The 16,408-nt window shown below is 39.1% G+C and overlaps 1 protein-coding gene across 4 annotated transcripts in view; it reads right to left on the bottom strand.

The window, feature by feature from the left end:
- Positions 1–261: 261 nt before the first annotated feature.
- Positions 262–16,408, bottom strand: part of TOLLIP (toll interacting protein) — a 37,871-nt gene continuing 21,724 nt past the window's right edge. For 3 of the 4 annotated variants that reach the window (XM_079986716.1, XM_079986713.1, XM_079986715.1), the window contains exons 4-7: positions 15,310–15,462; positions 13,857–13,947; positions 7,711–7,731; positions 262–3,618 (exon numbers count right to left, since the gene is read on the bottom strand). In XM_079986716.1, coding sequence (XP_079842842.1) covers positions 3,404–3,618; positions 7,711–7,731; positions 13,857–13,947; positions 15,310–15,462 — 480 coding nt within the window. In that variant the 3' untranslated portion in view covers positions 262–3,403. The remainder of the gene's footprint in view (positions 3,619–7,710; positions 7,732–13,856; positions 13,948–15,309; positions 15,463–16,408) is intronic. The other variant, XM_079986714.1, reaches the window with a different exon arrangement.

Genomic DNA, 16,408 nt, shown 5'->3' with positions numbered 1-16,408 from the left:
CAGATTCTTAAATGATTCACTCTCCTTCAAACAAACTATCCTTGGAGTATGGATATTCCACTAAGTATAAACAAATACCAGGAAAGCCTCTGTGGCCTACAATATTTTGGGCTGTGCTTTACTCAATGCAGCAACAGACTTAGGTTAGTCCTATTAGCTTCAATGAGTAATAGCTGGATTTAAAAATTGTCTACATTTCACTTAATATAATTCCCAGCCTCTGGAACATAATGTCGCCTATTAAAAACAAACACTTTCCCATGGTTTGGTACACATTTATTAAATTAGATAGAATGGGATAAAATATTTTACAATGCAAGAGACAAACATCTGAACCTCAATACAGTAAAAAACAATGTCTTCAGAATTATTACAGCAAAACATCCTCTATACAGTATTACAGGTCAGTCAATGCAAGCAATAATATCTGCAAAGGGAAACACTTGGAACCATCAGCACACACTCACACAGCAGTAGAGAAGAAGGTGTCAAGCATCTAGCTAGACAAAAATATTCCTGTATTTAACCCACTCACAGGTCCTTGGCAGGTTTGAAGCTAGTGCGAATACCAGTTCAGTCTTCAGCAGAGTTCTTCCGGCTGTGGAGGAATGCTGTGCCAGATGCACAAAGCTGAACATGCTGTTCATTTAAACGGAGCATATGAAAAATTGTATTGAGAATTGTGCGTTGCACAGCATTTCTTTTACTTGACAGGTGATGTTCCCACATCAGCAACTTGCACCCCAATCTTATTTCCATTGATCTGGAGGCAAATTTCATTAAAATCCATGGGGATTACTTCCAAACACATGTTTGAAGGATCAGGGGAAATCCCAGTAGTTATCAAGAAAAGATATGCATATAACTGTAGCCATGCTTGCAATTACCCCTTTCAACTTTAATGATACATAGTAGTCATTGAATGCAGGACATTAATTTAATACAGGACTGTGTGTTGTCGTGGTTTTCTTCATGATAGAGGAACATGTTAATAGCAATCTATCATATTTACTACCCATGTTCTTCGATTGTTCTCTCTGCTCTATTGTTTAAAAATGCAGCTTAACAACCACTACTAAAGCTTCCCAGAGTTTCCACAGGTCTCATATCCTTGTACCTTCCAGAGTCATAACACTCCCATTCCTATTTATGTCTTTATTGTGAAAGTGCATTCTCAACTGTTTGCACTGCGTTTACAATTCAGGATCTTCCCTAAACTAAAAGAAACCCTTTAAAACCATCTCCAGAATAATCTTAATAATTATTCTATTTAAGTACTTGGATGTCGTTTTCTAGAACTAAACAGTCCATTTTATTCTATGGGTATAATGCTACAGCAGATTTTTCCAAACATCAAATTGTTATTCCAGACTTTCCGCTGAGTACGCCTGAGTTCTCAAAATATATTAGTTCACAAATACCACAAGACTTACCTGTACTATGATGCTACTGACAATGTATGCCATTAGATAAAAGTTTGATCTGAAAGTATTGTAAAATATGAAGAAAGTATCCAAGTTAATTTTCTGATGGACACACAAGCTTCTTCGGTCTAGAGCGCCCTTGCCAGTCTGGTGCCCTTTAGATGTTTTGGACTACAACTGCCCAAAGCCATGCTGGCTGGGAGCTATACAAAGCAGCTGGAGGGCATCAAGTTGTTAAAGACTGATCTAGAGGATGTTGTAAAATACACACATTGCAGCAGATTGTATTCATGTATTTAAAAAGCAACAGAAGGACAGGAAGGCGGAGGAGGGAATAAATGCTCACAGATGCAAGTCTGCTAGCTAGATGGAAGGATACATACGTTTTAAGCAACGAACAGAAAGAAAACACACAAATTTTTGGTACTGTATTTAAAAATCATTTCCTCCCCTATATTTTAATCATTAAAAAAATAAATATTTGAACTATAAGCTGGCTGTGCCAGGAGTACTTATGATGATATGATGAAGTATTCTAGTGGACAATTTTTTGAATGCTTGAAGGAGCGGAGCAGGAATTGGGGGGGGGGGGAGGGAGAGAGACAAAAAACATGCACACTTTTTTTCCAAAGTGATAAAAGTCACAACCAATGTGAGAGTCTGAACTGTGTTCAAACACTTGAGAAAGTACAAAGTATGGCTGGCAATTACAGAAAGTAATTAAAATGTTTTAAACCCATCAATAAGCCAAATAGCACATTTAGAAAAAATGTGCATATTAAAGTGCATTACTTTGCTTTTTTGCCAAACAAGAAAGGAACTGATTAAACAGATAAAAAATTGTCCTCTTCTACAGTTCTGCAGGTCTAACAATACACAATGAATATGTACAATTCCTCTCTTCCAACATACTGGGATTGTATTTTAAATTTGGTTTGCCTCATTTGTGACAATGGATTCTTTCACAGGCCTCAGTTTTGATGGAATTAAGGCCAACTGGTACTCAATGAGTAATGACTGTGTATATCGTACTGGTATTATGCCTTCAATTTTTTTTTTCTTAAAATGGAAAAATAGAAGATTTCATCCATAACAAATGATTATGGATGAAAAATGAAAAAAAATTTAAAGCATTATTATTCTTTTATGGTAACTGATCATAAGGACATTTATTAAAATGTGATGCCAAATTTTCCCAAGTATAAAATCTTCTCACCTTTATCTTTTTGAATGTCTCACAAATGTAGAAGCAAGGACAGTGCAAGTAAACACAATAGCATATTAGGAAATAACCCTGTTCCTCCAGTCTTTGCTACTGTGCCCGAGAAATAATTAACTTCAGATTTCAGATGCACAGCAGCACATCTGATAAGAGTATCTATCTCTAAACAAACAAAACTCAACAAATATATTGCATTGGTGCCCGATTAATAGGTTAAGCAATGGAATCTCTCATTAGAAAGATCACAAAAGTTACAGGAAAGCCAGTTTGTCTATACTAAGAATTGATATAAATTGCTGAACCTGCTGAAGGGCACTGTGTAATCACTTTTCAGACAAATATTATTTTGATAGGAGGGAACTTTTAAGAGAACTCCCTGTTGAACAGCAGTCTGCTGTGATCACTCAACCTCTTATGACAACAGAATGCATAGTGTCAAAACTAGGTGAATAAGCTTGTGTGTGTTTGTTTTCCAAAATGGGGAAAGGAAAAAAAGCAGCATAGATGCTCCAACTCCACCTCTCAAACCAATGCAGCCATACATGACAGAACTGATATATTAATAAAAATGGCTGAGATTTCTATAGAACATATGTAAAAACAAAATGTGCAAATGTCCAACAACCACCACCAACAAAATGGGAACACAATCTCTCAGACAGGATGCTTTCTCAGGAAATTCTTCCTCTACCTAAATCCCTGGGCTTGGCAAATCAAAAGTAAGGGTAATAATGAAGATGGAAAATGAGCAGATGGTCTAAGATTCCTCTGCAATTTGAAGCAAGGAATTGATAGCAGCATCCTTGTTCCCTCTCTGGGCTTCTAGCACTGAACGGATTACTTCTCTGTCCATGTTGGGGAACATGTCCTGGATAGATTTTAAATCCTCTTCATTACATACATGCTGAGGGTTGACAGCGGGAGGTGGAACTGCCACAGGTACCATGCCTGGGTTACAAACGGTAGGCATTCCTGGAAAATAGAGAGAGACAGTTGAGGAAGACTGGCAAGTATTTTTTTAAAATGATGAAATAGCTTTCAAATACCATCAAACTCATGGAGTTAAAGCACAGTTAAGACAGAGATAGGGAACCAGTGGCATTTCAGATGCTGTTCAAGTCCCAGTCAGCAGCATCAATGACCAGAGATGATGGAAATTACAGTTCAACAACATCAGGAGGACCAAACATTCCCGATCCCTAGGTTAATACGACTCTTAGGCCTAACTTTCCACAAGTTCAAAGTGTTTAGTGGGTAAAATCTTCCTGTTTAGTAATGGTATTATGTTCTAGATGTAAAATCACAGACAAACAAACGCAAGAATGAACTATTTTAATTAAAGAGCCCATTTGATATTTTGGAAAATTAGCTATTTACAAGACTGGAAGTTGCCAAGCACCTAAAAACTGGCTACTAATGCCAAAAATCTGAAAAGCCTGGTTAGTCCCATGCAGTCCTTGTGCTTAAACAGAAAATACTGCCTCCTAAATATTTCACGCTGGATCCTATTAAAATAATTCCTGCCCCTAATCTTAAGTTTAGATAGTGAACAGGATTTTGCTATAAAAAGGTAACCTTGAACCACAGATAAATGCATCAGTATCAGCCACAATTTGCACTACTGGAGAAGTAATAATGATATTGAAGACACAAGATGTTAATGATTCCACTAGCTGATATTGTTAGCAAGAGGTGTTCCTACCATCTTGACGTTACAGCCAGTAAAAGCAAAAATCAGAACAAATGTTTTTGATTGGAAATCAAATGTATAAATTAATTGATTTGTTTTTAGTCACTATATAGACTAGGTGATAACTCCATCGTTGACAAAATGCAATATAACTATCAGGACTGTGAGAAGAGGTCATTGCGAAAACTATTTGGGAGAAGTTGTTGAAGTATAATATAATATTCAAATTAGCTGCAATCCAGACTGCCAAAAGTCCATGCTGAATTCTTCAGATTATTCTGTGACCTCATCCAAAGTTGCACAAGCCTGTAGAACAGCAGTGAAGAATCCGTGGCCTGCAGGCCTAGGCCACATATATGACATCAAGTGTGGGTCAGGAAGACACAGTTAGGCAAAAATGGTTTTTTGCAAGTGCTAACCATTAGGGGTTCGCCAGAGCTTCTGTATACATCATTATGCAAGGCACAATGACCCATTGATCCTCCCCACTTCTGTGCACAGTTATGCAAGTACCAACAATCAGCAGTTCCTCAAAGGGGTGCGTCAACAGCATTATGCAAAAATGTATCACCTGACATTAAGTGATTGACAAGTGGGTAAGCTCGCCTCTCATACTTTGCCCATGATGGGTAGGGGAAATAAGGAGCTTTGGCTGCCAGCTGGCTCCAGTTTCCCAACCCAGCTCTAAATAGTTGTATACTCTTGTCTGGCACAACTCAGCTCTTAAGAATACACTTGTGTGAGTCTAAAAGCTTTCTTCTATTATTTAAGACATTTGATTAAGCTAATAATAATAGTATACCAGAATTTGTTGTGATTTTCATTCTGTGCAAGAAACAAAGCTCCTAATAATCTGACAATCAATGTTGCCAATTAAAATAAAAGTAACACTAAAATTATTTTCTCATCACAAGACAGACAGTTCAATTATTTATGAAATAACCTACCTGAATTAAAACTGATCAACACTAGTACTGAATAATACGTATTTCAATGTACACAGAGTTGTTCATGGGATGTTATTTCCTACTTACAAAGGATGTATTTCAAATTTTATGAAACAGGTTTGGTCTCAATGCACCAGCATGGCTGCAGCAAGAAGCATTCAGGCATAAGCACTGGCATTTAATAAAACATAAATGCAAAAATGGCAATGTGTTTGATAATGCACACTGGCTATTTACAAACAAGCAATGAAAACTGACTTGAAAATAAATGTATTCAAGTTGTACAGAAAATACTGCAGAATTGAAAACAAAATTCTAGTACAGTCAAGTGCCTTCATATCCCAGTACCCTAACCCCCTCAAAATTTCCTAAGGAAAAGTCAAAGCTATCAATGTTTATCAGTGGAACACATTCAAATGTCACAAACAGGAGGGGTGGAATCTAACTTTCATGAGCATCTCTGTATCTTACTTAAAATGCTGCTCCATACTTTATCTTTTAGAGACTTTCTTCTGTCAATACCTATGATGGAGGTCAGAAATAATTCCGGGACAGATAAAAATGCTAACAGTTGCATTATATCCCCCAACTCTACCCTGTGCCTGCTCCAAATTCTGGACATTGAACATTTTACTAAATGAGAAAAGAGACACTTGACTGGACATTTTTATACTGCAGTTAACAGTGAGGATGTCACAATACTCCTTCTGATTTCAAGTCATACTGTGTTGCACTATGGGCCACAACATTTTACAAAGGAGAAAGGGGGAATGCAGCCTAAGTAGCTTTCATTCCTCCCCCCCCCCCCCCAATTTTTATGGCAACATGACAAATAGGACTTGCAAATCACTGCTGCAATAAGCCAGATAGTTACTGGAGCTTAGGAACTCCTCAGAGGCAATTGACAAGTCCCATATTACAGTCAGTGTTGGGTAGCCCTGATGAAATTGACTTCAAAGTAGTTATTTTTAAAGAAGCAAATTAGCAGGTTCCATCCCTGCCCACAAGTTGATAAAAAAACTGTCACTGAAGAATATTGACCAAGTGTGTATGTTCCAGATCACAGTCAAATGGGCATTAAGTACCCAGTAGCAGTTTTGTGAGTGCAATCTGTCTTTAGGCGGCTTGGAAAAGCCAGGTTGATAACACTGCAAAACTGATCTTATCTGTGGAGCAACTGATCAAAAGCAAAGATGAAAGCAGATGATTTAAAATCTAATAGGCAAGCAAATTAATGACAAGATGGTTTACTGGAGAACCCAATGGGATATTATTTTTGCCCTTCCACAGCTTTACAACTTTTAATTTTAAGATTGTTTGGTGTTGTAGCGCAACCACCATCCTCCTCAGCACAGAAATCCAGAACCAAGGTAAAATGGTTGAAAATGGAAACAGTTAAGCTTGGACATTAAATTGGCCATGCTCTCACTTGAACTAGGCCCAGATTTAGCATAGGAGCAATGTAAGAAATTCATGGTTACTTTGACAACTCTGTGCCAATGCCATGCCTGCTCAGGAAAAGCCTTTTCTGCAACCGAAACAGAAGTCATCTTTGAAAACAGCATAGGGCAGGTCCTGAACATAGAACGTGTACTGAAACATATAAAAATGGTACAGACTAGTGGAAGACAAGGTACTATTTGACACTCCTTTCTTTTGTTATTATGTTCAAAAGGAACTAAGACATGCTAGAGGTACCACCTCTTAGCTCACAAAGTCCTTTCTCCAGCCCAGAGTAGGAAAATGAACATTCAGGCACTAGCCCTCCTTTCAAAGAGTGACTACAAGCATGGAAAAGCTACTTTAATTTATTTCAAGGATTATTTGTACTGTGTGTCCTCTGACAGCAGCTATCTCTTCCCTAAGGTAGAAACAATTCTGCTAGGTTCATCCCTTTCCTACTCAAAAGTGCACAAGTTCAGACTCCTTCAAATTCACAAGACAGGTGATAAATAACTTTTAAACTTTGGAGCCTTATTGCAAATGCAATCAATTTCTTTTATTAAAAATAAGTGAAGTCATACAAATTTCCAGGGGTAGGTCTGTCAGGGGATGGAGTGATAAATGAGTATGGAAAAAGTGACAACACATAACTTAATGCTAATATATATATTAATGTCATCAAGAACACTAATGGAAAGTTTGGAGAGAAACTTCTGCCAACTTTAAGATAAATAAACCTACTATTTGTAATAACAAAATTTGTTATTGTATGAAGAACTACCTTCCATTTTTCTAACACATTTTTGTTTCCCACTGAAATCACATAGGATAAAATAAATAATTCTGAAATTGGTGTATTGTGACATCCACCTGCAATTTCTTGTATTGCAACATATTGCATACAAATAAAAAGCAGTTTGCATGATCTCATGCATAATTCTTGTTCCTGTTGAATGGGATGCAAAAAGAATTAAGAAGACTTACCCAGAGCCAAGTATTCAAGCCCTGAGGACAGGTGAAAGTGTGGGAAAGGAATAAAACATGGAAAACAGGCATTATTCTACTTAATGCTAGGAAATTTCCTCCAAGGAGACTGAATTCGGACACACTACAGATTTTAGATGCCAGGATTTTGCCTGCTGTTTCAAACAGCAACATGTAATCCTATGGATATTTTCACTAACACATCTAGTGATCTACACTTACCCCATGTCATTACATCCTATGAAATGATTAAGTAATGTCATTTCCATTTTATAGACACCATACTGTCCCAAATTGTCTATTTCTCTTCTTGCCCATATCATCAGAGTTCCTGTCGTCCTAGTTCCTGCCACACATAAGCACACTTCTTTACATCTAGCCACCCTTATATTTCACGTGGTAAAAGGAATGGGGGAAGTAAGATTCCAACAATGCCAAACATGAAGAATAAGTTTCATAATTCAAGTTGATTACTTTGATGGGTGGGTAGAGATCAAAAAAATAATTCCAGTTTATAAAAAATGTTAGAAGAAAACCATTTCTACTATCCAAGAATAAAGACTTCTTAGACTTCCTCCTGCGAATGTGGAAAACCTAACTTCTACAAATAACATAACTAAATACATATTACAATTTAGGTATTGCTGTCTACAGCTGGAAGATCATGATAACACCTGGTGTCCAACCTTTTTACTGCATATGTACTACAGAATTTTAGAAGATGCATTTTATCTAATTAATTGCTGAAACCTTTGAAAATGATGAGTCAATGGGACTGAATAGACATTCTGTACTTCATCCATCACACATACTGTTGTGTGTGTGTGTGTGTGTGTGTGTGTGTGTGTGTGTGTGTGTGTATATATATATATATATATATATATATATATATATAAAACAGAGAGGGTGGACAACAGGGTATCCTTCACTTCTTTACAAATATTTAATGGCATCACAGGCTGTTTTGCACAGCCCCTTTTCAGTCCATCTCTGTTTACTTTTCCTGCCAAGGTACAACTAATCCTAACCCCTTTGTGCCTATATCCCCCCTGCTAAGTATCTGTTTCCTCAGCATGATAGCATCTTATCCTGTTCCTAGATCACAAACACCCTGTTAATTGATGGCAACTGCAAAGCCACACATTTGCAGTTCACAGCTATGAGTGAAATGTCCCTCATCAGCAAAAGCCTTTGGCTCTCTACAGAATCTGATCTTTAGGTCCAGTCTCTAAGTCTGCAGTCACACAGATCAGTCAGCATCAAGACTCTTTCAAATCAATTTAAGACTTCTCACTCACCACTGGTTTCTCTTTCTTCCTTATTTTAGAACCTAAGCCAAACCTCAATCACTCTGCATGCTTTATCTATCACATCTTCCCAGCAATCAAGCAGAGTACCATCCAATCTTGCAATATGGTTTAAGTGACAACTTGTCATAATGGCTGGGGCCAATAGGTGTTGTTGTCTATGGTGTTATATATGGAAGGCATCACACTGTCTACCCATGGCCTAGGTTAAAAGGCTAAATTCTGTGAAAGTGCCAGAAATTTTTACACTTCTCAGTCCTTTCAATAGACCATGCAAAGGCTGAATGAAGTTGTACATCATACTAAGAACTAGACAGCAATGAACCATTCTTCTCAAATATGGACTGCATGATTCTGATACATACTACATTATTCGCTGTAATAAGACACCCAGAGGAGGAATATCACCAATGCATAAGCTGAATAAAGATTGCAGAGCTATTAACAGGACATCTGGATCTCATTCATAACTGAGGCTTGAAGAAGCACACTACTGAAGCTTTGTAAGTATGATAAAATACATGCTACTGGCAATGTAATATTTATTCATTCACTGCAGAAACACTCCATGCACATATGCAAGACAATGTACATACCCTGCTCTTCAATTCATCAAAATATAGGGTAACTGAGTTTTGCAATACTACAAAGTTATGCCCTTGTTTTTACAATACTGCAAGTTGCTAAGTAGAAGTAAGAGGGAGACATTCTCTATCAAATCTGGCAGATTGAATAATTTGGGTTTACAGCAGTCAAATTCAAACGACCAGTTTGTTTTTGAAAGTAAGATTTATTATTGAAGGGGTTCTAAAGACTGGGTAGAATATGCCATAGATATTTAAAGGCTTGAAGCCAATTGTTCAGTATTTAAAAACTTTTTAAACAAAATATATATTAGTTGCTGGAGCTAAGGCCTTCATTTAAGAACAAGTACAATGAAAAAGGCATTTCCTTCTAGAGATCAATAAAAAAGATTTTCCTAATTAATTGCTCCACAATGGACTAATCATTTTAATGACCAGAGACAATATCCAATGTTAGTCATACTCAAGGGTAGCTCCACTGAAATACATGGACAAGTCATTTAAGGCTAATGATTTCAATGGGTCAAGTTTGTGTATTACCAGCATTGAGTGCTGGTATTTTTAAGTGAAAAGTGAAACTATGAATGAAAGATATCCACCAGTTAAAAGCCATATGATGTATCTGATTAGTAATGAAGCCAGAGATGACTTAACTTCTTCAGCTAGGGTTGTTCAGTCTTCCCGCCCCTGCCCCCAAATTGCTTAGTGGGATAAAGGAGCAAGGGCCCAACACAGCCCATGGGCCATTTCCTTCCCTGGTTTAAGTAAATTTAAAAGGCATTTTGCTAAATGAACCAACAAAAAGTTGAATGCTATGGTATGAAATATTCAAAGTGTTTTATTCCATCATAATATATAGACATATAACCATGCAAATACACAGGTAGATTACAGCGTAGCATAGCATCAAACTGACAGTCTTAGAGACTGTCTAGCACCTTAGAGCAGGCATCCCAAACTTGGCTCTCCAGCTGTTTTGGGACTACAACTCCCATCATCCCTAGCTAACAGGACCAGTGGTCAGGGATGATGGGAGTTGTAGTCCCAAAACAGCTGGAGGGCTGAGTTTGGGGATGCCTGCCTTAGAGACTAACATATGTACTGTCACATATGCTTCAATTGAGACAATATCCCTGATAAACTAAAAGTGATCAGCAAATTTGGAATTATTTCATAGTACAGGTGCTAGGCTAGCGTAGCTAGAAAGATAGCACGACTGATTTAAATTGATCACTATTATTACCGTGTACAGTAAGCTCGCAACTCACATGTATTTATCTTGTGTGCATTCACTTGATACTTAAAAAAAGTAGAAAGGGGGCAGAAAGGCGGTAGGCAGAGAGGCTATAAAGTCTCAACTATCAGAAGTTTGGTAAATGTTTGAATATACAAATCATGCTCAACAAAAACATTTTAGGAAAAATGATGAAATATGCACTTCAGTCAGATCCTTAGTCACAATTTTTTGTCGAACATCATCATATTGGTGAGACATGTCATAAAGCTTCAGCCTTTGAAGAAGCTGACATCTTGCCATCCCAACTTTATAGAAGGCTAAATATTCTTATGTACAGTAGCACCAGAAAACAGGGAATGCAAGATAAGGAGAGATTTGCAGGGAGAAATAATTTTTGAAGAGCAATAGGAGAAAACTCACTATGGAGGTACAAGTCCAAATGGCATGGCAAGAACTTTGGTGCACGAGGGATAGGAGAGCTTGTGTTCACACAGTTTTCCTGTACCCTAAACACAGCCCACTACTTCCACATAATTTTAAATACTAGGAAAATCAAGCTTCTGGTTTAATCCATTTTACTCCTGGAGTTGTTCTCACTGTTGATCACCAACCATGTATATGTGCAGATATGGAGCAATGCAGATAATCATCCATTCTTTCACATAAAGAAGAAATAAATGTTTTATACATTTCTAAACTTGTTCCAGTCAAAGGAGAGGGAGAGGATGTGAAACTTTTCATGAATACAAGCCAACAGGAGGCCTGTGACATTCACATAAAAATTATACATGCTTCTAACACAGCAGTACTTATTGCACTGAAAACAGATTATTTTGGCTTTTACTTGATACTGTTTGAAGCACTACATAAACCTGTATAAGTAGTCTGGCCAAAAATAGTGTGTACCACATACTAGGCCAATTCAGATACTATGGTAGACCAGAGGTGGGGGGAACCTCTGGCTGCTGGGCCTACATAGGCCAGGATGGGTCCAACTTGGACAGCAATGCCACCCCCCACAAACCACACTAGGTGTGGGCAGGTACAGCCATGGCAGCAAAGGACCAATCAAGAGCTCCCAAGTACCGTATTTTTCGCCCTATAGGACGCACTTTTTCCCCTCCAAAAATGAGGGGGAAATGTGTGTGCGTCCTATGGGGCGAATGCAGGCTTTCGCTGAAGCCTGGAGAGCGAGAGGGGTCGGTGCGCACCGACCCCACTCGCTCTCCAGGCTTCAGGGAGCTATCCGCAAGTCTTGCAAGCCCGGCGGGAGGTCCCGTGGGCTCGCAAGGCTTGCGGGCAGCAGTCTGCAGCCCAAAAGCTTGGGGGACAGCGGGGAGGCGGAGCGCCACCACCCCACTATTCCCGGAGCTGATCTGGAGGCTGGCGGGGGAGGGGGGGAGAAGCAAGCTTGCTTCTCTCCTCCCGCCAGCCCCACAAGCTCGGGGGATAGCGGGGAGGCGGAGCGCCGCCACCCCGCTATTCCCCAACCTGATCTGGAGGCTAGCGGGGGGGGGGGGAAGAAGCAAGCTTGCTTCTCCCCCCTGCCAGCCCCACAAGCTCGGGGGATAGCAGGGAGGCAGAGCGCCGCCACCCCGCTATTCCCCGACCTGATCTGGAGGCTGGCGGGGGGGGGGAGAAGCAAGCTTGCTTCTCCCCCCTGCCAGCCCCACAAACTCGGGGGACAGCGGGGCAAGCCGCTGCCCCACGGAGGCTAGAGAGGCTGTCCCTGAAGGCAGAAGAGGGAGACGGAGCGCTCCGTCTCCCTCTTCTAGCTTGGGGATGGCTGCGCAAACCTGGGGGGGGGAGAAATAATTCCCCCCCCCTTGATTTCCCCCCCAAAAAACTAGGTGCGTCCTATGGGGCGGTGCGTCCTATAGGGCGAAAAATATGGTAATCCTCTGCAAGCATGGCTCCTTGTCAGTGCTGATCACCTAATCTGAGTCAACAGGGAGCCCTGCTGGGCTTGGTTGCACTAGGGAGTGAGGGGGCTTTTTCTCTGCTTAGAGAAAGCAGATTGAATTCAAAGTATTTCCTCTAAACAGAACATTTTTATCTCTGCAGATTATTCATCTGGAGGATGCAGTATGCATCCAAACAACTTCCCTTAAACAGACTTCAGAGGCGTTACCTGTAACCGCTGATCAGCTAGCTGATGGTGGTTACAGCAAGAACTGTATATACTTGAGTATAAGCCGACTTTTCAGCACATTTATAATGCTGAAAAAGCCCCCCTTGGCTTATACTCAAGTGAGGGTCCTTTCAGGTTGCTCCTTCCTCCTCCTCCGCCTTTGCTACTATTGGCAGCGGTGGAGGAGGAACGAGCAGCCCGAAATCAGCCCTTTCGGGCTGCTTGTTCTTCCTCCGCTGCTGCTGCTGCCACCACCAGGTTTGTGGTGTGGTGAACCGGCTTATACTTGAGTCAATAAGTTTTCCCAGTTTTTTGTGGTAAAATTAGGTGCCTCGGCTTATATTCGGGTTGGCTTATACTTAAGTATATATGGTACTTTAGATTAAATGTAGATTCCTGTGTTCTCTGATGCCAAACAACTGTTGCTAATTTTAGCTATGGTTAGTGGAAACAAGTCAACTTCAAACCCCAGTTAATGAAGCTGGCTTGTTACCACTAACCATAACTAAGATTAACCACAGATTGGGTCTCGACAACACACTAAACTGTGGTTCATTTAAAAAGAGAATTTGAAGTGTTTTTTTTTAATCTCTTCTCAGTCATTGCCTGGGGTGGGTGGGTTGTAAACCCAAGGCTTGCTAAGGCTTGTTCAAAATGTAGCCACGCTGACAGCTGTATAAATACTTCAGTTCTGTGAAAATCTGTAAACAGCTTGAGCATGTAAGTGCCTTATTAGTCTCCAAATTATAGTTTCATACTGAATGTTTGATTTTAAATGCTGGGTACTTCAAAGAACAGAGCTTGTCTCTGCCTCTGGTTTTAAATTAGCAATTTCCAAGAGACTTGTTTTTCAAAGCTCAAATTAAAAAGAAAAAGGAGTAACATACCTGCTATAGGAACATATCCAACTCCTTGCTGATACACTGTGGGCATCAGGACCACTGGCTGAGGCTGCATCATCATGGCAGCTGGTAAGGACTGGATATCAAAAGACAGCAAAACTAATGAGTATTTGAAAATTATTCTAGGAACAAAACAAAGCAGCAAGAAAATGCACAAAAACCACTTAAGTCCTGCCATACAAAGGCTAGGAAGCAACTTTTTGGCACAAGTCAGTAAATGCCAACACATCCCAGGAAAATTAAATGAGTTCCATTGAATTAAAATACATTTCAAAGGAACTATAATAACCTATAAATAGAGAGTTCCATCTGCTCAAATCAAGTTATGCTTTTATGATAAATTGCAGGCAGTTTAGGCACTGTTTCACTCAGAGTACAATACTGAGCTTCAGAGGTCGAATACTGAGCTTCAGAATAATTTCTGCGGACCGAATCCGGAAATGTGAAAGTAGAAGAAATTCTGCTAGTGCTGATGCTTTGTGAATTGGTGTGCAAGAGCTAACAGAAGACACTGTGCTACATTATGCAAGTACTTGCACAATGAATTGCACGGACAAACCACTTCTGGATAAAACCCTGCTTTTTGTACACTGTTACTTCTCACAATGTGAGAAACTGGAATAAGCTTCATTTACAAATTTTCCTGTAGAAAAATATCATTCCCCAGTTTAGAAACAAAACATGAAGACCATCAGCAAAATTCTCTTCAGTGCCATTCATCATTAATAATTGTTCTCTCTCATAAAAAAAAATTACCTTATATATTCATATTCCCAAAGGTTTATCCATAACACACGAAGTATTTTTAGTTGGACACAATGGGTCACTCTATATCAAGTGATCCAACTTTTTTACCTCATATCAACCAATTTTCTTAATATTTTGTACACTTGTTGACTGATCAAAACTAAGTTTAAATATCAGTTTTTTTATCTCATCCCATTTTCACGTTATGAGGGTTTGAAATTTCTGAAAAATTGCACTTGTTTTTGGTTTTGCTGGACTACACCAAAACCTTAAAGACTCAGCCCAGGTTTGAGATACATCAAAACTAAAAACACCAATCTCTTCAGAACTACATGGGCTTTAATATGATATGTTACATTTGCTCTGCATTTCAAATGTAAGTTACAAAATTTCCAAAAGTGATTTAAAAAAATTAATATGATTCAAAATTTCCAGGTAATTTGGAGATTTTGTGGAAGGAGATTCTGTTAATCTTGGCTTTCAATACGCAGTTCTGTTAATTCTGATACACCTTTACATGTTATCTACTCACTTCTCTATTCTCTTCATGTATCAAACAGACTTTGAGTAGTTCAATATAGCAAGTTTCAGAAGTTCACTGCCTTGGGTTCCAACAAAGCCTCTTTCCGCCCCATTTCATCAGCAAACTCATTGCCTCTTGCACTAAAGCAACTATTGTCAATTAACTTACTGTATAAGACATGACCAGATTAATCATTCCTTCTTTGTCATCTCCTTGCCTTCCACTGAGGCTATACCATTCATCTTCTACCTTTCCTTGTTTCAGTGATTCAGGAATAGTAACGTGCGTCCAAGCAATGCGATCATCCATTGAAAATGCTCGCTGAAAGATACATATTTAGGTAATTATGAGGAGAAGAATTTAAAGGGACAGAAATGTAAGTTTCACTATCAGTTTTAAAATTTTGCTATTTCACATTAAAGTTAAAATAATTGTGCTTTCAATGGAATCAAGTTCTCATCTGTTCTTCAAAAGTAGGCTAATTGTCCTTCCTAATCCACTCATAAGGAGAAACACCATGGTTCATGGATAACTTGGAGCACTAAGATTAACAGAAAAATAAACACAAGAACAGGAAAGTAACATTTCTTCAAACCTAGTGGATTTAATATAAAATTAAAGGGATCAATTCAAGTTATTGCTGAGCAGATAGGCCTAGGTCCATCAGCACAAGCATTTTTGCTTGTTTGATGAAACAAACCTAGTGGATTTAATATAAAATTAAAGGGATCAATTCAAGTTATTGCTGAGCAGATAGGCCTAGGTCCATCAGCACAAGCATTTTTGCTTGTTTGAAGAAACAATCTGCCCTCTTTCCACCAGTGTGCTGTTATAGGGATTCTCCCAAGTCAATTTGGGGCAGGGAGGCAGGGGGAAAGCCCTGTTGCACCAGCAGAAATCCTTGTGTGGTTTTCCGCTGACAGGATTAGTTAGCTGAATTTGGCCCAAAGACTCTTACCAGTGCCAAACTTTTTCTATTGTCATTATAAGTTAAAGAGATAAACAGGAACTAAACAAGGAGATTTTATAATGGTGTGGAATTCCAAGTGTTGTATCCAATGATTACAAAGCAAAAAGCAACTACTCCCCTTCCCCCTCTTACTATAGCTTTGTGCAACACCGTTCACAAATGTTTAGTAGTTCTGCCAACTTTCGAGAGTGGTTTTTGGGGAGGTACAGGGAGAAGAAGGATAAGGGAAAATATTGGATGTGTGAATTGCCATGGGCTTTTTCAACCACTGGCTGCAACCTCAAGATTTTGTTTTAC

This window comes from Podarcis cretensis, assembly GCF_951804945.1.
Source record: "Podarcis cretensis genome assembly, chromosome: 1".
Lineage (NCBI taxonomy): Eukaryota > Metazoa > Chordata > Lepidosauria > Squamata > Lacertidae > Podarcis > Podarcis cretensis.
Note: the sequence above shows the minus strand (reverse complement) of the source record. Positions and strands in the feature narration are given on the sequence as shown.